Source organism: Paralichthys olivaceus, chromosome 7, assembly GCF_024713975.1.
Source record: "Paralichthys olivaceus isolate ysfri-2021 chromosome 7, ASM2471397v2, whole genome shotgun sequence".
Lineage (NCBI taxonomy): Eukaryota > Metazoa > Chordata > Actinopteri > Pleuronectiformes > Paralichthyidae > Paralichthys > Paralichthys olivaceus.
Window position 1 is genome coordinate 5,863,930 of NC_091099.1, and position 23,754 is coordinate 5,887,683.

General features: G+C 45.5%; 1 protein-coding gene across 1 annotated transcript; it reads left to right on the forward strand.

Annotated features, from left to right (window-relative positions):
- The first annotated feature begins 630 nt into the window (after positions 1-630).
- tshz3a (teashirt zinc finger homeobox 3a) lies at positions 631-17,777 on the forward strand. Its single transcript, XM_020105790.2, has 2 exons — positions 631-1,297; positions 13,556-17,777. Exons 1-2 carry the CDS (start codon positions 1,258-1,260, stop codon positions 16,855-16,857), a joined length of 3,342 nt encoding a protein of 1,113 aa, XP_019961349.2. The 5' UTR covers positions 631-1,257; the 3' UTR covers positions 16,858-17,777.
- The last annotated feature ends 5,977 nt before the right edge of the window (positions 17,778-23,754 follow it).

Sequence of the window (23,754 nt, forward strand, 5' to 3'; positions counted from 1 at the left end):
TACTAGTACTAAGTACAATGACATAAAGTCCATTCTGATCTAATAATATACAAGTAAAAATACTTGTACTATACTGCTTATGTTGATGTCTTTCCAGCATTTTATGTGCTTTGAATCTGTGTTAATGTACATTATTGCATATACATGTATTTTCTTCACACTTCTTGATGACCTTATTTAAACAATGACAATAAAAATTCTACTCTCTAAATTATGACCTGCTGTCTTATGAGAAACTGTATGAATTTGTAAAATAATATTAGAAAAACAATTTGTAATAAATACTATTCTATGTTGTATGTTAGTGACGTTCAATGCAGAAAACATGTGAAATATAATTATTATCATGAACCTGAATAGAAAAGCTTGGACATTTAAATGTGGGATTTACTACAATGTCATTAGAGTTTGTTTTACTTATTATGTCAAAGCCTGGGGCAAATGCATCAGTAGCAGTGGTAAAAAAAACAACAGGTATAAGTCATGTAGAAATATTACCACGTCAGATTTGATGTAAAACGTGTTTCATTCAGAGAGGATGAAAACAAATGACACACATGTGCTGACATGTTTGGACTGTTACTCAGACTGTCTGTGGTTTTTGTGGCCGGTGATGATCATCCTCCTGTGCGTAATGATCGGCTCGGAGGCTGTGCGCAGTGATTCACACGGGGCGCAGAGGTAGGAGGACACTCGCTATGTGGTGTCCGCCCCTCTCCCCCTTTCTTTCCCTCTGTCTCTCCCTTCCTCCCTCCCTCCCTCCCTCCCTCTCTCTGCCTGAGAAGTAAAGAGTTAACGGAGCGGTGGGTTTGCCCATTCTCCTGCTGTGAGTGACGCGATCGTCTCTCTTATCCCTCAACTTTGCCTGTTGCCAGACCAGGCAGCCGAGGTGGACGCTGGCTATCACCGCTCACATCCACATCGCCACCACCACCACCAGCAGCACCAGCAACAAAACAAACCAACCCCACACATCTCAACCATTCTTCCTCACCTCCTCCATTTATTTCTCCGCTGACTTTTTTTCGCTGCGAATCCGTGACGATGATTTTTAGTTTTCCTTCCCATCGGACTCCCCGATGTTGTGCAGCCTACTACACGAAGGCGTGAATCTTTTTTTATTTTTTTTCCATTAGAGGTGGATCTTCCCGGATACAGTGAGGAGGTTTTATCAAAGCAGAAGAAAGAGAGAAAACAACAACAACAACAACAACAGAAGAAGAAAAAAGAGTTTCACGGAAATCCTGTCAGATCAAAATGCCACGGAGGAAACAAGAGGCGCCCAAGCGCGCAGCAGGTACGTGTGTCCAAATGTAATGTGCGTGAAAAAAAAAATCACGCTTTCTGTCACATTACGCTGCGGATGTTACCTTTGTTTTGTAAAGCTCACTTTACGCGCACTGCATTTCCGTTTCCACTTTGTGTTTTGTAACGATGCGCTTTGTCACGCTTCTCTTGCTTCTTTCTTTTTTTTTTTAAAGCGGATGTAGTTTGTACACAACAATCTTGCGTTTTCGCCCCCCCCACGCTGCGCAGAGCTGCCCCGGTCCCATCGGATGAGTTGGCTGTCGTAAACTTTTGCTTCCTTTTGTTTCCCAACTCGAATCCCTGATAGATAGTTTGGCGATCCGGTTACATTTCACGTTCAAGACTGAACCCAGTGGAAATTAAATAAAACATTTTAAAAAAGCGGTGTTTCCTGGATGGTGAGCAGTGCCCGAGGCGTGCCACAGAGGGGGGGCATGACATGAGGGGCTTTGTGCGCATTTGATCCGAGCGCATAACTTCTTTGCACAAGCGGGTGGAAAAGAGAAAAAAAAGCTCTACCTCTGAGCTTTTTCTCTTTTCTTGGGATAAGATAAACAATTTGCGGGCGCACAATGGAGTTTCGTGGGCTGGAAGGAGCCATAATCGACAGTTGCCATGTCCGATTTGACGGTTGATTGATTGGCTGTCATGCGGCTTTGATCTGATCCTTCCCGATTTGCATCAGAAAATCACTTCCCACCATGTGCTGCAGGCCCCTGACGTCACGTTTAAACCACTTTGAAAGGCCCTGTGTACTTTTTACTCTCTCTCTCTCTCTCACACACACACACACACACACACACACACTCACCCTCTCTCTCTCTTCCTTTCTTTCACTGTTATGGTCAAGTGACTCATGAAAAAGTGAAAGAAGGGGGGGACAAAGTGGTTTAACAGTGAGGCATCACTCACACACACACACACAAACAGACACACACACACACACACTTTCAGCAGAGAACATCACACTACCATGTACACATGCTCACTTGTTCACTTTGAACACACACACACACACACACACACACACACACACACACACACACACACACACACACAGTCAGTGGGTAGAGGAGGCGGGAGGAGTAGGTTAGGGGTTGTAAAAGGAGCCGTGTGCTATGTAATGGAGGGGAGGAATGGGTTTGCTCTGTCAGGCCGGGCCGTCACAACGGCTTTGTTTCATGTTTGATTTAATTGTCTCTCCCCTGACAGGCCCATTCATCAATGGCTTTAATGGTCAATCAGAGACAGGCTGAGTGAGTGCTCCCATTCTGTTTAGCCATAAGCTGGCCTGGGCTTTTATTTCATCAAAATGCCCCAGCCTAATGTACATGCTCACTGGCTCAGAGTGGCCGCGGGGAGCACATAAAGAATGACTGAAAGCTTTCTGATTTCAGATCAGTGAGAAGGATGGGTTTTTTTTTCATCTCCACCCTCTCCTCCCTGCCACACTGCTGTTTTCTCTGTTGACGAAAGGGAATAAAAGGCTGTAATGTAGATAGTTTCGTGTTTGTAGAAAACAATTTTTTCTTTTTCTCCCAGAATCCTCACTTCTTTGTTCATCCATTCATCTATTCATTTCTTCATTTTTTCATGCTCCCCTTCCACCCCTGTCAGTCAGCCCGTGCAGCTGCAAGTTATAAAGTTGTCAACTGTTCAGTGGCACACAAAGGGTGATGATGAATTGATTGCAGCACAGAGCATGGTGATAGAGAGAGCAAAGAAAAGGATGACAGATGATGGGCCTTGATTAGGGACTTAGGGGGAGAGTCAGCCCACTGCAACCTTGAGACTTGCATGAAAAATCTACCCCCTCCTTCCTCCTCCATATACACACACATACACACACTGCCTTGCTTTCTCATTGTCTCTCACACACTCTCAGCTTCTCCCTCTCTCTCTCTCTCTTTCTCTCTTTCGCTTTCCTTCCTCTGTCGGAGAGGGTTTCTCTCTCCACAGTAGAAAACTTGTTTTGCCTGCTTCATTAGCGTTGGTCCAATTAGCCGTGAGGCTGATGGAGTCCTGACAGGCCCTGTGATTGGAGATGACAAGCTCGGGGTGCCCAACCCAATGAGGTTTGCCACCACTTTGATGTAATCAACTTGATATTACACAGAGCCGCTCGCCTTTGGTTGTGCTGTAACTCAATTTTCCGCTGCAGGTGACAAATGGGCCTTCGTACCTGGGTCAGGTCTGAGTGCTCTTAACAACCGAGGGCGGCTGGCCACGTAAACAGCCGAGCAAACACGAGAAACATGCTCTACCAGCTGTGGAAATACAGGCGTCCTTCCAATGCTTCGAGCCCAAAGCTGCTGAGGCGACGGCCGAAAGTTGAAATACTCCGACGACTTAGCAGGAAGTCCACATCGGCTTAAGAGCATGTGGGCAGAGGAACGTCTCTTTCACTGGAATGTCGAACCTGTCTGCAGAGGATTGTTTGTGTATTTGCAGTAACAGTTGTTAGAGTGGTCCATGAGTCCGAGCCACTGGTTTGTCTGTCATAACCTGCAAACTGATTATGTGTGTGTGTGTGTGTGTGTGTGTGTGTGTGTGTGTGTGTGTGTGTGTAAAAGAGAGAGTCTGACACTAAAGCAGAGGGGTGGGGGGGCATCCTGATGTAGGCCGTGCTCCACAGCAACAGTCTCTTCTTACTGCAGGGTCAGGATTTTAGCTGCCAGACTGGCAGCCATCACTCATGTCTGTGTTTGTGTGTGTGTGTGTGTATGTGTGTGTGTGTGTGTATGCTCTCTCAGACTTGCTAGGTTTAGCTTGTGATAGTGATGAAAGGAATTGTAACTGTAGACAACCCGCTGGGGTCAGAAGATCATTTTCTTAACCCTGTAGGCCTTTTACATCGACCAGCTTCCTCTCCTCCTTTGTGTTGTGCACATTACCTTTACAGCACTTATGCCATTGTAGAAACACCTGAGTTAGAAGCACATGTGACAGACACATGCACACATATGAAATGGAGTAAGTTGTTTTTTATCTGTCTGCCTTCCTGTTGTTTATGTGTGGAAAGCATGCCCTCACGGAAGCAGCAGGGGAGCGCGAGCTGGGACGTAATTGTGCGACCGACACACGGACTGACAGTGTTAGCGAGCTCGAACAACAACAAGCCTCCTCTGGTGTTGTTTGCAGGTGTGAGCACGGCGAATGTTTTGGCCTCGCAGGCCCTGTTGCTAATGAAAGTCCTGTGGCTGGATTCCGGTGAGGTTGAGTCACGTCTGTGATCTATGTGTCTGATAAGTGCATACCTAATGAGGCTGTGAACACCAGTGAAAGGAGGAGGAGGGAGGCTGACAGAGTGTTTCCCACAGGTATTGACAGATGCCTTTTTGTTTTTGCCATAGGCCCTGACTCCATAAATCCTGCCTGTGTAATGATAACAGTGCCACCCTGCCAGCAAGTGAGTGAAAGAGAGGGAGTTAAGAGAGGAGAGAAAGAGGGCAGAGGGGGAGGAAGAGGAGGAGGCGATGGTGGTGGGGACGAGGAGAGGAGCGGGGGCGGTGGAATGGGCCTTCTCTCCTTTTTAACACGCACTTGGCAGATGTCAAGCCATAGGGTTGGACTCCGGGAGAGAAAGAGGAGAGTAAGTGCTGTAGTAGTGTCACAAATAGAAAACCGTTAGCCATCCACTCTTCCCTTTCAGCTCTCAGTGTGCTTTCAGGCGAGGTTTTCAGCCGGGACTGCTGTCTGGCACTGAGTCGCAGGCTTTGTAAAAATAGTCCCACCGCTGTTGTGATAGATGCAGCTGCACTGTGGCGACAATTGGGACAGGCTGGATCCCTCCAACCCACCTCCCACCCACCCTCTCTCAGTCTCCCACCCCTCCCAGAGGTGGAGAGCGTCGGAGCCTGGTGGGATGTGTGCTCTTTTCGGGGAAACTGAGCCGCTCTGGTCTTCAGGGGTCCTGAAACCCAATCCAGGAGGAGAATAGCCCGGCCATGCCAGAGAGCCGATTTCCTTTTCAACAGAGTCATTTATCACTGACCCACCCTTCGCTTCTGACACGGTGACGTGTGTCATTTATCAAACAGGCTTTACCAGACACACAGAGAGGGGAGGTGGTTAGGGGGCAGAGAGAGAAAGAGAAAGAGAGAGTGGACGAGGGGAAAACTAGACAGAGAGTGGATGGAGAGAGACAAAGAGAGGGAGAGGAATGGAGAATGAGGTGCAGGAGTCAGTGGAGAGAGACAGAGGAATGGAGATCTAGGAAAAGAGACTTGTCGTTTGTGTGTGTGTGTGTGTGTGAACGAGAGTTTTCCAGGGAAGAGTGAGTTTTCCTGAGACCCTTGAGGAGATGTGTTTTGGAGGGGAGATTTTTTTGAGATGACAGGGAGGATTGAGTTACTCTGAGTTGTGTTTTGATGAGTGACAGAATGTTCTTCCCTGACATGTCTTTCAAAATGTCAGGAGGAAGGGGAGAAATATGCTTTGTGAGTATACAGGTCCGACAAGTGTGTTAGTGTTGTGTGCTCATAGCATATGCACAGCGGACACGCACAGAGGCACTGTAGAATTGCGTGTGTATCCGTGTGCGCATGTGCGGCCATATGGCGTCAATGTTTAATGTGTGTGTGTGTGCGCTGCTCCCTGATGAGCACGGCTGACAGGTATCACTCATGCAGCAGCCTGGCCTTTAAATGAACCCGAGCTTCTCTGCTCTCCCGTGGCCCTAACAGGCTCTCTCCAAGATGGATGCTTCTTTAAAAATCAGATTAATGATGGATACCAGGCTTATAGTGCCATTTATCATGAAGAATATTATTTAGGCCGGCCGTGTATGGCTGTAACTGGAGAGCCAGGACGAGAAGAAGCAGGGTGGAAAGCCTTAGACAGACACTCACTGCGTGATGGATGGCTAAGCGCTCTCTCTGAGTGTTACAAGACACCAGTGCCGCAGCAGTAGGCCATAATCAGATAGCCCAGGGATGTTTATCCCGCAACTACACTACCCAGATTGCCTTGCCTGGAGGGTTGCTTTATGAAAGGTATAGTCTGTCATTATTATCGTCTTCTAAAAAGTTAGAGGAATCATGAAAAAAACTCTAGAGGGCACACAGAAGACTCAATGGCGTTGATTGCTATTATACATTATAAAATGATCCATTGGATTTAATATAAGAGATAATTATGCAGAATTTTCCATTTTGCTTCGCCCAGAGGTGTCTCCCAGTCCTGCATCATCCCCAAACAATCATGAATAGAAGAGTACAGTGAGAGGTCAAGGCAAGGCCAGCTCGGCTGCTGCTACAGAGAAAGTGAAAAAAATCTGTTTTTTGTTGTTTTTTTTGTTTCGTGTTCCCTCTCTCCGTCTCCTACCTCCTCCTCCTCCTCCTCCTACACACTACTGTGATTTATGGTGGCCATCCATCTTCAGACTGTGTCCATCACCTCCTCGTTGCTAGGCGATCATGGCAGCAGCTGTGCGTTGTGAGAAGGGGTATGGTTGTCTCAGTCCCAAGCCCCCGACTTTATTCCCCGCAGCCCCACCTCCCCCCTTAACCTAAGATTCAACTTGAAACACAGCCGCTGTTTTAGTCTCAGTCACAAACTGCAGATTGAATCCTGGTTTTAGACCCGAGTACTTTAGCTCCAGCTCAAACTACTTCATAACCTTCAGACCTACATGAGGCCGGATTTCAGATCTGCCCTGAAGTCTAGACACAGTAACTTTTATTTAAACCTTAATCTTTGACCATATATTTATATTTTAACCTTGACAGTTTCATTGTTTCGGACATAATTTCTCAATCATGCTAGTAAGAGATAAGAACAAAACAACAAAAAGTCGGACATGTGGACACCCTGACGTGACATCATGTTCTAACTGAGAGGTTTTGATCTTTGTAATGCAACAAAGAAAACATGAGCAGATCAAATGGAGTTTAAACAGGTTTATTCAAAATAAATATAATATACAACTAAATTACATTGCACAGTGTCCCTTTTATCTACTTCCTATTGTTTCGGTGCATGCAGATTTTACAAATGTCACACAGTTCAGGTACATCAATCTACATTTACAAATAAATTACTTACGTTAGAATTGACAAATTCTCTCAGATTCTTGGTATTGGTTACCAAAGTTAAAGCTGTATTTTGCAAAATACTCCTGTGTTTTAGTATTTTTAATGCATTAACAAATTTAATTTATTATCAAGTTTTTTTTGCTGGATATGAATATGCTATTTTTAAGCCTGTACTCACCTAGTTTACGTAGAATATCCTTAAGCCTCACCCTCAGTCAGTCATATTCACACAACCTGATGACCTTTTATCAGCCTTGTTTTATAAGGCTGTAACAGTACGAGGAATGGGGAAATATACGGCTCAGTCCTGCTTCATGGGGCTCTGAGGCTCGAGAACAGCTCAGGGAAGGTGTATAAAAAGTGCGATGGAACGCAGGAGCAGAGAAGTAGGTTGAAGGAAGTTTGACTGAGTGCATGTATCGGATGAAAACCAGACTCGATGAATGTGCACGTCGCACTGGAACACCGTCTTCCCACAGCACCTCTGTGCCTGTTACTGCCCTTGGATCTGCACCTGTTTGTGTCTGGTTTTTTTTTGTTTGTTTACCTTTTGTTTATCTCTTATTATGGCTGCAGTAAAGTATCTGATCGCTTAGTAATGAATTCTGGGTTAGCGTCAGTAACGGGGCCTTTATGTGTTCGTTTCATGTCAGAGAAACAAAATGAGCGTTCAGGTCTTGAAGGTCTGAATGTGCAGCTGACGGCTCCGAGGTCCAGTCATAACACAACAATCGTCCGAGGGTTGAATCTATTCTTTTCCTCTTCCCTTTCTCTCTCTCTCTCTCTCTCTCAGCCTCACTTCCCTGTTGTCTCTCGGCCTGACTCGCTCTCCTCTTACTATGTGCATTGACATGGTTCAGCCCTAAGCTTTGCCTGGGGCCAGAATCATCTCCCTGTTTTTCCCATCTCCCATATCACACATCCTGCACTACAATCGGCGGACACAATGTATTCACAATGCCATCAGGGGGTAGAGAACACACACAAATAAATCCGACAAAGACATCCACGGCTGCTTGTAACATGATAGCTTGTTTGAGGATAATGCAGTGGCGAGCTATGCATTAAAAAAAGCGTGAGTGCGAGCGGCGGTCGATGGCCGTCTCTGGTCATATCTGAGAGGGGGGGAGACTTATGTCAGGACTTGTTAATTTTTTCCGATGGCCACGGATCACCTGTTACATATTTTCTCGTGGGACTTGGAGGCGGCGTGTGAGGATCAAAGAGAAAGGAGGCAGAGGACTAAGTTTGATTGAGTGTGTTACTTTGACAAACGTGTACAACAGAAAGGCATTTTAGGTATGTTACTGATCTGCTGCTGTTTTGACAGAATGGGGCTGTTTTTGGACTAAATTATTCCGATCTATTTAAAGAGTTTTAGGCTGCTGGGAAACTCAAGAGAGTGGGTGGAAGTCTGCAGTTTGTAGTTGTCTTTTTCTTTTTTTGATTGAGACTGGGGTGACTTCCTGTCCTGCAGTGTTCTGGAGCTGTTTCCTGTCGGTGAGAGCCCCCCTGCTGAGGGGCCATGTTGGTTTAAGGACGTCAAGGTCCAGTTGAAATACTGTACACATGTCAAGAAACTCTTGTCATGTTGTGACACAGTTTAACTCTCTCCTCTCTCTGAGACGACCTGCACCACCGACCGACTTCAAATATCTCAGCCAACATGTGATCCAAGGTCTTGGCAACAACGTCTGACCCCTTTCCTCTGCTCTTCGACTGCATTATAAAATACTAAACTTTATTTATATTTCATCGTCTACACAAGAATTCCAGCTTAATGTGTATCACTTTTTTATGTCCTGTGATCACACTCAGCTTCAGAATGCATTAAACCCATGACAACAGAATGATCATCAGTGCTTTCTTTATTTTGAAGTCATTAGTTTTTTGTTGTTGTCTTTAAACAACGCCAGAAACCTTTCCTGTAATCTTTACTGTAAGCTACAAGGGACCACCCATGAAGACAATTTCCTCTCCCCTCCCTGGATCCCTGCAGATTCTTTGTGCATGGAACAGTTTGCTTTGCAGCAATAAAGTTATAAGGATTTGTTTGCCAAGTTATAAAAGCAAAGTAAACATTGCTTTTTCTCTTAGAATGTGAATTTAGCATCCTTACTTATAATAATAATAATAATACGTCATTTACAATAAAGCAGATAATGCAATTAATAAAATACTACAAATAGTTTCAACCACACCAATAATCTAGAATGCACCGTATGATAAAAATCTTAAAAGAAGATACTGAGTTTGGCTGCCTGAGATCTCCAGGCTCGGAGTTCCACAGCTGAGGGGCCTGAAAGGCAAAAGCTCGGTCAGTTTAACGACAAGTTATGATTTTAGAACAGTTAGCACAGAAGGATTCTGCTGAGGGTCTCAGGCAGAGATCAGGCTCACTCAGAAAGCAAGCAGTCAAATCCTAAAATCAATTCTGATGCTCATCTTTTATATCTGCATTATAAGGTTGAATGGAATATCCCTAAAAACATTTGCTCCAGTAAAATAGTGAATTTAATCTTATTTGCACAATAATTTCTGAAAAACAAGCATTTTTGTCATCTGACATCCATGCAGTGCCTCTTTAACATAAAAAATATTCTACTCATGACCTCACAATGGACTCTTTTAAATCACGACGCCTGTGGCGAGGTTGTACTTTTTCTTTTTCTTTTCAGAGAGCGAGCAGTCATGTGAGAATGAGGGTCAGGCACAGGTAGAGTTTTTAATGAAGCATCCTGTTTACCTCACGGCCACTGGGTGTGATCTCGCTCCCAGACTGTTCATCCCTTCCAGGAATTTGATCAATGGTCATCAAGAGACGCATTTAAAAAAAACAACTTCAAGTTAATTAATTAAAGGATACTTAAAATAGGATAAAATAATGTGCTTGTTTGAGCTGTTATATGCTTCCAGGAAGCGCATAGACTTCTACTTGAGAAACGCATGATTGAGGTTTACCCTTTTTTCGGTCTACATGTTATCACTCTTGCATATGAGGCCTATTTAAAACACATCAAAAACAGACAGTGCTTTCAGCAGCACTTGAGGAGAAAGAACTCATGGGACAGAGAGACAGTGAAAGGCTCTGTTTCCCAGGCAGCCACAGCACCTTCCTGCTTAATCACCCCCTGTCCCTGCCCTGTCTGTTGTTCCTGATCGTCAGAGTAGCACTGCAGTATTTCTATCAGATGATCTCTCCCTCCTCGTCTGCGGCCCTTATGTTTATGAAAATGATACTCCGCAGGAATGCCTCCTGGAAGCCAAGATGTCACTGTCTTTCTTCATCGCCTGCTTTTGTACGTATGTATGAGCGGGTTTGTTTGTGTGTGTGTGTGTGTGTGTGTGTGTGTGTGTATTTGAGGTGTATCTATTGCATGCAAACCCAATGTTTTCTGCAGCCTGTTTTTCTGAACGTGTTCTTGCTATCTCTGCGCAAGCCGTGACTGAGATGTTGATTGTGCAAATGTGCACCTCCTACCCTCCTTATCCACCCCCCCAATGGAATCATTCATGGAACCTAATGATTCTTGTCTTTCCCCACATGGCATCAGCTCACTTTATCATTACAAGCACACACACACACACACACACACACACACACCAGGAAAACTCATACATTGGCCCTATACCATATGCCAAGATATTAGTTAAGACTGCATCCAAGAGTATTGTTGTATTCATAATCCTCTTCTTTTTTTCTTTCTAAGGGAGCCTCTATACTCCCATCACCTTTTATTAGCTTGATAAATCACCTCTGTTGTCAGTCAAGCCAGGGAGAATAATTGGATGTGGTTGTCGCCCTGTGTGATGGATTATCAGTCATTGGGGATTAAATTAACAGATAGTGCTCAGACATAATGGTTTTTGTTTTGCATTTTAAATTGCCTGGGAGCACGGCTAGACTCTGTAGGTTTTATAGTTAGTCCTGTTGGACCCCCTCCCCTCCTCCGTGCTCCTGGGCTTAATGACAAATGAACAATAACCTATAGGTCTGCAGCTGTATTAATGTGAAATGTAAAACATTTACTACGAGAGAGGCCAGGGAAGGGTTAGAGATGTGATAGTATGAAATGAAATTGGATATAGCAGTAGTTTGATGAAATATCTGGACAATGTGAAGAAATATGTGGAATGTTTTCTTGAGGAAGAAGAGAGAGTTGACCTGACAACTTGGTCAAGCAGTGTGTGCCAGGCTCGCCTGATGCAAGCTGACAACTGTGACCAGCTAGTCAGGACACAAACGTATTAACTACCTCATCCTGGCTGGACGTCCTCTTTCAAATAAGCATCTGACAGGAATACGTTCCAGGGGAGAGGCGGAAGAGAAAGTAAAGCAAAAAGGAAAGAGGTTGGTGGGCAGTGGCTCGAGCATTGGCAAGAGTGAGATATCTCCCTTGCATGTTTGCCTGAGCACGAGCGATTTACCTCCTCGCCGCCTTCGCCGTCCCCCCCAAACCCCTCCCTCCCCCTTCACGTCCACATTATCATAATTGTGTCCAGAACATGAGGGGCCAGGGAAGTGATCATGTCATTTTATTTACACCCTGCTTGGCCCTTTTTACAAACGACATGCCACTGACTGCCAAGCGGACTGGGGCCCGACGACATCTTTTGATCAGGGCTGTCGGACCCTATCAGCGGAGAATGGCAGGTAATGGATACCCAGTGACAAACCAAATCTCCGGGAGGACGAAGAGTGGGCCGCACCTGCCAGGTCTCCATTAGGCTGGCCTCTCAGTGGGGCTGCCTGCTGACTGTGCCCCCAGGGCCCAAATCAGACCAGCGCCAGCTACATGGCTGCCTAGAGATTGGCTGTTAGCACTGGAAATGAGAGTTATTTCAGCTATGACATTTTTGTTTAGACTGGATGTGTGTGTGTGTGTGTCTGTGTGTGTGTGTGTGTTGACGGGGGGAATGAAGGATTTAGTCACAGCATGTGCGTATTTGTGTGTCCACATGCACAGGCACAACCTTGTGAGTGCCCGAACCATTAAAGCGTATACCTGCAGCTTCTTTCTGTGGCGTTTGTCTCAGTTTACGATAATGTCCTAATGGCCTCAGACCTGTCCACAGGCCGTCCACTGTTTTTAGAGATTGTTTGTTTTTCCTTAAGTTTGGCGGTTTGGTGAGTGAGGTGGACAGGAAATGAGGGAGGGAGAGTGGGGTAGGGGGCATGGTGACACTGCAGAAGACGTGGGTGAGTTAGCGTTGGTGGGTCGGCTCAAAACCACACGAGACAGAGGAGTTTGTGTGTGTATGTGTATGTGTGGTGCACGTACATGCAGACACATGACCACTGACACACTTATCATTTCTTTCTGTGTGGGGGCCAGCAATAAAAGTGATAGGTTGCGATCACGTTGATAGTCTTCACTTTCATCTCGTCCTCTTCATCCCCCTTATCCCTCTGTCTCCTTTCATTTACTTTATTTATTTTCCCATTCGATGAAATGTGAGATTTCTTTGCATTGTGTTTGTATTTGATTTAACACCTGCTCGGACTGTCGAGGTTTGCTTTTAATAATGACGTTTTGACAATCTTCTTGCTTCAGTCCAGATGACACTGTCGGACGTCCATTTAACGTGTCAAAATCTCACAACAAAGTTCTGATGTCTTTTCCCTTGAAATTCTTCAAGATATGCATTTTGTCTGTGTGTGCATGTGTGTGTGTGTGTGTGTGTGTCAGTATGTATGTGTGTGTGTAATCAGAGAAGAGGCAGATGAAGAGGCGTCAGACATATTAACTGACAGATGGAGGTTGATCCAACTCATTTATTACCCCAGAGGAGAATGCCACAGTGAGATTGGGCTTCATTAATTTCAGATTTAGTTTTCATTTCAAGCTGTTGCGCCCTGAGATAAATAAAATGGCGCATTATGTTTTTGCCAAGATATTTCTTTTTTGTTTTCCTCCAATAGAAGGAGTGAAAAGAGGGGAGGCATAAGTTCCGTGTGGCTGGGGTAGTATATAAATACAGGCTCGCCTAGAGGAAAATAACACCTCAACGGTTGATGAGGTGAAATGGGATGACTGTAATTTCTCAGCTCAGCTTTAAAGGCTCCCACACAGATGGCTCATTTATCCCTGGGAGTCCTCGGGCACACATAGCAGGGAAACTTTTTCTCCAGTTATTCTAACGTGGCGTTTTCACTCCCTGCAATTTAACTCATCTCTTTCTTTCTCTCTTTGTTTCCATTCTCCTTGCAGCCTATTCTCCTGAGGAGCTGACAGAGCAGACTGTAGAGGATGAGGAGGCAGAAGCAGATGACCTGCCCTCGGTCCCTCCGGATGAACTTCCCATGAAAGATGAGTTTGTGGAGCAAAGCGTGGGGCCTGCCAAGGAGCAGGCATCTGACCAGCAATCAGTAGGGGTTGCAGAGCTCTCGGGACAAGACATGGACAGTGAGTCACATGTCAGTGAGACCAGTGACCGGCTCTCAGACTTTGAGAGCCCCTCCGGAAAAACTGAGGGCGCTTTGGTCGCGGCACCTCTGAATGGTGGCACTAAGACACCTCCCATAGGCATTGACACCTTAGAACAAATGAAGGCTATTTACTCCAGCTTCCTGACCAGCCCCTTGTGGTCACCGCTGAACTTAAATTCCACACAGCCACAGGTGCAGTCAACAGCTACTACAGAAAAACCAATTCGCAGCAATAGCACTAGTAGCAGCAGTAGCTGCAGCAGTGGTAGCTATGACTGGCACCAGTCTGCAGTGGCAAAGACACTACAACAGCATCCTCCCCAGAGCCGGCACCCTGCTCAGTCTGAGCCCAGCCTCTTTAGTACAGTCCAGCTCCACAGGCAAAACCCAAAGCTTTTTGGCTCAATCTTCACTGGGGCCAGTAAATTCCGCTGTAAGGGCTGTAGTGCTGCCTATGACACCCTGGTGGAGCTGACCGTACACATGAATGACACAGGCCACTACCGTGATGACAACCACGACAGGGCAGGCAGCGGTGCAAAGCGCTGGTCTAAACCACGTAAGCGATCCCTGTTGGAGATGGAGGGGAAGGAGGATGCCCAGAAAGTTTTGAAGTGCATGTACTGCGGCCACTCTTTTGAATCCCTCCAGGACCTCAGTGTCCACATGATCAAGACCAAACACTACCAGAAAGTGCCTCTCAAGGAGCCCATAGCCCCTGTGGCAGCCAAAATGATGGCTTCTAAGAAACGGGGACATGTGGGGTTGGATCTCACTGCCTCACCACGTTCTAGAGAAGGAACCCCAAAAGCTAAGCACTCACAGGCAGACTCAAGTGATCCCTCGCATAAGCCCTCCTCCAGCCCCTACACCACCCCTAATAACCGCTATGGTCACCAGAATGGTGCTAGCTATGCTTGGCAGTTTGAATCTAACAAGTTCCAAATCCTTAAGTGTATGGAGTGTGGGAGTTCCTATAATACACTGCAAGAGCTAAGAACCCACATGATGGTGACAGGACACTTTCTGAGGATGACCAGCTCTTTGGGAAAGAGAATCAAAACACTTCCTGAGGCCACCTCCCCCAACCCTGGGAAGGTGGCCACACCTACCGAGCAGCAGTTCCAGTCTGTTCCACTGGCCCCCTCCACCTTCTCTCCCCCACCTCTTCAAACTACAACTCCCCCTGCCACCTCCCCTCCCCTCAAAGAGATCAAGAAGGAGGAGGTCGAGGAGGAGTGCACTAAGGAAGAGGCTGTTGGAAATGAAAAGCTAGCTGCTGTTTCTATTGGGAAGGAGGAAGATGCTGAGAAGGAGGAGAAATATGACATCTCAAAGTATAACTATCTGACTGAAGAGGACCTGAAGGAGAGCCCCAAAGGGGGCTTTGATATTCTCAAATCACTGGAAAACACTGTGACATCAGCCATCAACAAGGCCCAGAGTGGGAATCCTAGCTGGGGGGGCTACCCTAGCATCCACGCTGCCTACCAGTTCCCCAGTGCCCTTAAGCTCCAACAGGGCAACATGGAAAAGAATTCTGCGATTAAATTCTTGTTCAACGGAGGGGATGGAGCATTATCCAAGAACCAACCCCTCATTTCCCCACCACTTAGTCAGTCCTCCCCCTTCCCCAGCAACAACTTCCAGGCAATGGAGGAACTAGTCAAAAAAGTGACTGAGAAAGTTGCAAAAGTAGAACAAAGGGTAAAGCAGTTGTCCCCAAAGAGGGAGAACCATCTCTCCCCTTGTAGTGATGCTGGTGAATCGCACAAGGGAGGAGAGGCTGACTCACCTCGGGAATGGAGGGCTGTGACCCCAGCCAATAGCGACAGGGGAAGCCATAGCGACAGAGCATCCCCGGCAACAGAACCCAAGCGGGAGTCAGCAGTCAAGTCCCCGCTCGCCTCTACACTGAGATGCAGTACGGCCATTATTACTGGCCATACTCCTCCAGAGCAGCCCTTTGTCAACCCTCTAAGTGCTCTTCAGTCAGTAATGAACATTCATTTGGGGAAAGCAGCCAAGCCATCCTTGCCAAACCAAGATCCCCTGAGTCTGCTCTCCAGGCTCAGCCAGAGCATGGCTGAGAGGGCTGCTGTGGCTGCTCCCCCATCACAGATCAAAAAGCTGGAAAGTGTAGTTGATAATAGTTTTTGCCAGCCCAGTGATGACCAGCCTATGGACCTCACGAAAGGGAGCACTGAGAGAGGTGGCTCTGTAAGCGCAGCCCCCCTAACTCCCTCATCCACAGCCTCCTCCATCTCTCCTGCCTCTTTTGTTTCTCCTGCAAAGCTCACGGTGGTCTCCCCCTACACATCCAGCAGCCCTCTTCATGAAAATGCATTGTCGGATATCTCAGACATGTTGAGGAACCTGACACAGTCTCACCACGTCCCAAAGCCTCCCTCACGGACCCGGGTCACAGATAAAGCCGAAGTTGTGGGATCTACTCATGACGATGATGAAGCATCCCTGCATGGGCACAAGCGTAAAGGCCGTCATTCCAACTGGAACCCCCAGCACCTCTTCCTACTGCAGGCCCAGTTTGCTTCCAGCCTGAGGCAGACATCAGAGGGGAAGTTTATCATTAATGACCTCAGCCCACAGGAGCGAATGCATGTATCACGTTTCACAGGTCTCTCGATGACCACCATCAGCCACTGGCTGGCCAACGTCAAGTACCAGCTTAGGAGGACGGGCAGAACCAAGTTTCTGAAGAACCTGGACTCTGGTCAGCCCATATTCTTCTGCAGTGACTGTGCCTCACAGATCCGAACCCCAGCAGCTTACGTGTGCCACCTGGAGGCCCACCTGGGCTTCAGAATCAAGGACCTGGGCAAGCTGTCCCACAAACAGACTGTCAGAGACTCCCACTGTCTCACTGAGAAACTAGTGCCCCTGGAGTCCTTCCTTTCCCCACAATCACAAGATGACTGCGGTAGTAATGGGTCAGTGTTCCGCTGCCAGCTCTGTGTCCGTAAATTTGCCACTAAGCACGCCATCAAGCTTCACCTCAGCAAGAGCCATGGGAAGTCTCCAGAGGACCATCTGCTGTATGTGTGTGAACTAGAGAAACACTAAAGTACTTTCAGCAGAAAACATACAGGAGAGCATGTAGAATTATTGTTATAAAAAAGGAATATTTGAAAAGTGTGGTAATGCACAAAGTTGCCATGAACTACTGTTAAAATGTCAGCACAAAGTGTTTACATCTATTTGGCCCATAAACTTGTCTGATTCCTCCGTTTCAAAAGACATTAACTTCACTTCAAAATATACTGTAGGTCAAAGAAATTCAGCCCAACCTGTCATCGTCTTTGTTGTCTCCCCGTCACTCCATGTTCACCTCTGGGTAACATGAGACAACAGAGGACAGACTCATAATCCTGGTGAATCTCTTGACTAGAAGGTCAGCTAATAACTTGAAATGTATTGACTATTGTATTTATTTTGTATTTTTTGTGCGTTTGGTTTTTGTTTTGCTGGTAGACTGCATGTTCAACAAGTTCTACTGTTATGTTTGTACAGTCCTGTCCTGTCCAGATTTTAAATGCCCTCTGGTCATTTTCCAAACACCTTAAAACAGCCAAATGCCTGGGAAAGCTCCTTCGAAAAAAAAAAAAAAAAAGAACCTGCCAAACAGCAAAAGTACCTTGCTTGTTTTATCGTTTTCTCTGTACAGCCTATTGATTTTCTTGCTGATTGTAAAAGTTGCCTTGTTCTTTATCATTGATTAAGGGGCACTTAAAATCCAGGTCTGTGTAAAAATGTACATAAAGTGTATAAGCTTACAACTTGCTGTTTAAATTATGCATACTTGTTATATTTCCTAATTTAAGAGGACTATGACTATCCACTGGTGCAGAGCCTTTGAAGAAGATTAAAAGGACATTGTTTTGCACAATAGTTTTATAAATGTTATTTGATAAAAAAAAGAAACAATACAAATATGTTAATGCCTTGTGCTTCTATGATTAAATTGAATTAACTGCTGCATAAAACATTTGCTTTCTTTCATATTTGCCAATAGGAGGAATTTGTAGATCAAGGTGCATGTTTAAAAAGCAACATTTCATCAAGTGCTGTTTAGAATTGGTCTTTCAATAAGAATAGATAACTGACATCCCAGCATTGTCCAAAATGGAGTTTCCAAACTGTAATCTAATTTGTCACAGGGCTTATGGGAAACAAAAAACACGCCCCGCCCAGTTGTTGTCCCACATTGTAATGACTAAACATTTACAAATCATCTGACAGATCGCTCAAAGCCCACATCTGCAGAAACCCAGAGCGGAACTTAAAAACCCTCAGCATTCATATCTGCAGTTGTCTTCACCAGCCGCAATTTGTCTCGATATTCCCAGTGATTTCTGTGTCGTTGCATTGTTGTGGGGCGGACCTGAGAGGTGCGAGCGGTGCCACTGCCTGCGAGGCGTCTGGCAGGTGGTGTGTGCTGCATGTAAACCACCAGATGTTTCTGAAACGAGCCACTGGAGGAGGAGGAGGAGGCAGGCGGGCTGCAACAGCAGGCAGAGTGGGCTGATTACCACGGGGGCTTGGATGCCATCAGGAGCCCTGGGCACAGACAGCAGATCTGGCACACACCTGGACTCCAAGACTGTCCCTTGGAAAAAATAAAGCAGTTCGTATATACGCGCACTGAGACAAGCTGACAGTGGTGCAGAATGCACAGACAGGTGCTATTCCCTCAAAGCAGGCTTTTGGATCTAACAATATTACTGGCAGGTGTTGATGCTATCAGAGTAGTCACAATTCAGGCTCAGTGCCATGTAATGAGAAACTTTTTATGATGTTCTGTATGCATGATAAAGTCACACACACACACACACACACACACACACACACACATTAGTTGCACAGATTTTCTACCATCTACCTTTGTCTTATTAGAAGATGCCCGGGGACACCGTGTTCTTTGTGTTTGATGTTCCCAGGCTTTGCTTGTCATGACTGACTGACTGAGTGACTTGGGGCCAGGGGAAGTTATCTGGTTACTATGGTGACGGCCATTTGCCCAGCCTCTAACCCTGCTCGCTCACTCAACAGAGGACAGCTCGAGTGCAGCACACCCATTTACTCTCTTAAATCTCATCATCTCGCTTCAGTTCCTCCCACCCGGGAACAGATTAATTAACACACACACACTGTGTCCTGACCCCGTCTTCTCACACAAACTCATTACCGCCTCAGACTTGCTCCCGGCCCTCCAACGTTTAGGATACATTGGTGTAACGTTGTGGGAGAACCCAGTGATGACTCACATCTGACAAGCAGAATAAAGCCTTTAACAAAGGATGATAATTGAAAGATGGGATTCAGAGCGGTAGCCATTGATAATGCAAATGAAAAAGGCTGAGCTTCCTTATTGAATATCTTGTATCTTGGTTTTCCGAGCTTACAGAGTCTATGCAGATATAAAATTATCTCTCAGGCACGATCAGTTTGTTTTTTTCCAGAGCACTGTACGTGTTGATGAATGCTTTAGGCCTGGTGATGGACTCGGGGTGAGGATGGTTGGGGGCGTTAATGAGATAGTTGACACTTTAGGGGTTAATGAGGGGCTGGAGGGAAAGGGCTAAATGATTGGACTCTTGCTTGGATGCGCATTATAGTGGCTGCTACTGCAGAGCATGATGGAAACCGTGGATTTGCTGTAGCCCGTTATTTAGCAGGAAAAACACAAAACTCCTCTTTTTTCTGTGATAATAAAGAGGAGATTAGATGTGTTATCCATTGTTCTTTTGTCCCGACTATCCTTGAGGGCTGTGTTGTTATAGACGCCGATGCGCCTCAATGCTCCTAAAACAAAGTCAGCAGTGAAGGGGGAAGAAAAGAGGCGGACAGGACAGGGATAGGATGGGAGGAGAATGAGTCCCCCCACTCCTCCACTCCACAGATCTCCCATCAGCTCTTGTCATCCCTCTAATGAATATCAGTTAAATTGCTCTGTGGATCTGAGGAGTTTGGATGTCAATGTGATTTGTGTGAGTGTGGTGGATGGAGGGGCCCAGACTAATGAAAGGCGAGCAGAGCCTGACAGAGTGATGAGCATCAAGCCCATCAGACCAATCACACGAGAGTGGGTGACAGCGCCGACAGACAGACAGCTGAGGAGGAGAGGTTATGTCTTTAGGAAAAGAAAATGGCTGCACAAATAGTGGCAGATGTCTTTAGAGCACATTGATAGATACTGCTCCTGTCTTGGTGTGCTTGTACAGTTGTGTAAACTGATACAGGCTGCCGTGTCACAAGTGTGCAGCTCCGAAACACCATAAATTGTGAGTTCAGCAAGATTTATTAGGAGCCGGCTCTCTCTTGTGTTTTAATGCTTCGCGTTAATCAGAGGAAGTCTTAAAAATATCAACAGGTTAAGAGAATAAAATGGTTTAACCGCTATTAAAAAGGAACAACAAATCAAATGTTAGTGACCTGACGTTATAATTTCACAAAATACCCATGTCACACGCTACAAATAAGCTCTGCGTCTCCTGCGTGCCAAGATGGAAGACGACGTGTGCGTTGCAGCTTTCATACACACAGTGAACTGATATCCTCTGACAGCAGTGCAGGAGTCATGGGTAGAGGTGATGTCAGCTTCACCTCGGACCTCTGACCCCTGTCTCTAATCTATGGGAGGAGTCACGCACATCTACGGCAAACCGACAGGAAAGTCACTGTCCTTTTGGGCCAGAAAGGAAACATCACATTTCATTTCTGCAGGATTTATGTGTATGGCACAAACAAATGAATGCAAAGACTAGTACGAGGGGAAGTGGGAAAGAGATGGAGACACAGAAACACAAAGAGACAGAGTGAGAGTGACTTTAAGGAGGTCTGATTTCCAAACGTTGCCTCCTCTAGTGGGTGCAGGTTTTCCTGCTGCTGTGTTGCGGCGTTCTGCTGCCTCCTGAGATAGCTGTCAGAGGCGTTTTGGTGTGATATCTGACAGATTTGCTAAAGATACTCGTCTCAGGGCACTACTCTATATATCGTTAGTTTAATGCACAATGACATGACCAATTATAGCGAGCTCCATGCTCAAATAGCATGTCAAAACCTGTGTATCAATCCATTAGATCCTGTCTCCCATCACATTAAGTGGTACCTTTAGCTATCTGTTCGGCACGTAAAGAAAAATGCTGACAGAATGGAAAATCTGCCGGTGCCGTTCACGGAGCTGATGTCTCCCGGAGAAGAAGGCTGCCTCCCTCTCTCACTCTCTCTCTCCTTCTTTGTCTCTCTCCCTTTGCTGCTCTCTCACGCACTTGCTCAACCACAGAGCACAAAATGCATAAACAATACATCTCGATAATGGCCTGCATTGTTTACTTAGCTCTGAAAATGTATTTGTGCAAAACTCTAAAATGCATTTAGGAGGAATCATTCACTCTGTGTAAAGCCATTTTGACATTGGGGTGCTCTCAAAAGCAGGGGAAGTGTCATAACAACATCATATATCACGTTATCAATTGGAATAAAAGGATGTGATGTATGTTACTTGGAACAAACGAGTGGATTTGACCAGTAGTCGCTCTCCTGGTATTTCTGCACCAACCTGCTTCATCGGCCATGACAGTGGGTGGGAGGAGGTGTGTGATTTAGTGCAGTTGGTCCTAACGACCTCTCTGTCCTTGTGACGAGGACACAGCCTCAGGGCGCTGGCATGGAGGATGTGCCTTGGACCGCCTGGCACCTCGCCTGGCACCACGCGTGGCAACACGTCCACACTCTGCTGCCCTCCTGATGGATTGGCCTGTCTCTAGTGCCACCTTCATGAAATCACTTTTTGATTTGTTGTCATGTTTTTCTCCTTTTTTTCCAGCGACTTGGGTTTTTCACGGGTAAGAACACCCTCTGGTCAGGTATTACAAGAGTGATTAAATTAACCTTCAATAAATCAGCATAATGGAGCATTACCTGTGAGCGTGTGTGTGCGTGCCTGCCCGTTGGTATGAAGGTGTGCGATCCAGGGGTCAACATCAAATGTCCATCCATGACTACTATATGAAACACATTGCCCCGTGGCTGAAGCTGCTCTTTCCAATGTGCCATTTCACAGGAAACACATCAATAAGGCGCGATTACAACACTGACAAAATTAATCTCAACTGTCATTTCACACAGCTCCGGTTTGAGAGTGCTCTGATCAAGTTACATTAGTGGGAAGCTACTGAATGATTTGGAGAGGAATCAAAATCCATTTGACTCCCCTTCTGTTTGTCTAAGGCTCATTATCGTTGAGATCCATTTCTTATAAGACACAAATGACATTTATGAGTGCATTTTAATCTCAACCCCTGGATTTAATACACATAGTGCTACAACGGCAGAGCTTTGTTTTATCAGCAGCTAGTGGAAGAAAGTCACATCGGAGGCACAGAAGCAGTCGTAAGTAAGTAGAGGTGGTAGTTATACTTCTCTTTTACCTTTTTAAGCAACGACCACTCTGTTAAAATACACCTTTACCTCGTAAATACCTGCAAATGTTGCTCAAAGTTAGAATTTTAAACTCATTAACTCTGAAATACTATTACTGATGCAGTTTCAAGCAAGCAGCTTTTTAATATTGTCAAGTAGGAGCCCAATTTTAAAAGAGACCTATTATGCTGATTTCCAACCCTTGCTTTTTATTTCAGGACTGCACTAGAGTAGCTTTGCATGACTCACAGCTCAGAGAACTGCCTGTAACACAGAGCCTCTGATGGAAAAAAAGGCAATACTAGCTTTTCTCAACTTCAGGAAGCCTGATGAACGCTCATCAATATCTCCTTATCCTCTCACCAGTGTGGAAGGTTCTGAATACTGTAAAGACAAAAACTAGTGTCTGTATCAGAACAGAACTTATTGCAAATGGCAACTTCTCACATCCAATCCTTCATGTCTGAGTTTGAATCTGATCCGGAACATGAGAGTAGACAGCACCAACATCTGCAGAGATTTCAGCAGGACGTCTATTGTGCAACATGTGGATAGTCTTTCAATGACAATCCATATGTAGGAACATATGTTTCCCTCTTGATAGTTTTCTGTGTGGAGTATGTGCTAAAATGCAGACCGAAGGAAATACAAAAGCTAATGTTGCGAGGGTTTTTTCCGCTTTCGCCAAACAGTTAGGAAACCTGCACGGTCGGCTGTTTATGTGCTGGAGCGCATTAAATGTTTATAACACTACTGAAGTAAACTGTTTTAGGAGAATGAGCTGTTCCTGGAGCAGTTGACTGTAAAATCTGATACGCAAGCTTTTTGTCTCACAGGGATTATTATTATAAACGTTTACTTGATTATCTGAAACTTGGACGACAGAAACAAGAAAAAGTGCAATAGGTGGATTTAAAATCTTAGAGATTTACATTTAAGATCTCAGTTTAGAAATGATCAGTTAACTTTAGATTTATACTGAAGATTTAGTTTTCAGCAAATTCACTTTTCCAGCACTGTCTTTTTGTCGTCATACATATAATCAATATGTTCACTTTTTGCAGCACAGTAAATATTTCCGGATTTTTCTTCATCATAGATTTTAAGTTATGTAATAAGGTTAATGACTGACTCAACACAAAACTGGTCTTTGAGACTATCTTTCACTCAAAAGGAATATTCGTCACACTTTGCTCTTTGCTGTGTGATTTGTTGCGATGGATAAATTCTTTTACAGCGAGCCCAACACAATTTTCAACACAGAGCTTTTTGTTTCTCGTCATAAAACTCATTCCTGACAAAGAAACAAGCTAAAACCTCCAACAACTCATTCTTTCCGTCTGCGCTGTCTTCAGTGTCCTTCACGAGCAAATCTTGACAGCTCTGTCCAGAGGAGGAGGGCAAACTCAGGACATCTGCTTCTCTGCTTCACAGAGACATGGCAGGGATTTTGACACGGGATGTCAGGGTAATCTGACAAGACAAGCCTCATGTTTTATCGGACCGTTCGAAAAATGTGCCGCCGTCGCTCTGGCTCGT

What these genes read in the sequence shown, in the direction of transcription:
- tshz3a (XM_020105790.2), top strand. Translation starts at nt 1,258, where the DNA reads ATGCCACGGAGGAAACAAGAGGCGCCCAAGCGCGCAGCAG. An exon ending in GGCGCCCAAGCGCGCAGCAG is followed by an intron (nt 1,298 to 13,555) that starts GTACGTGTGTCC and finishes TTCTCCTTGCAG; the next exon opens with CCTATTCTCCTGAGGAGCTG.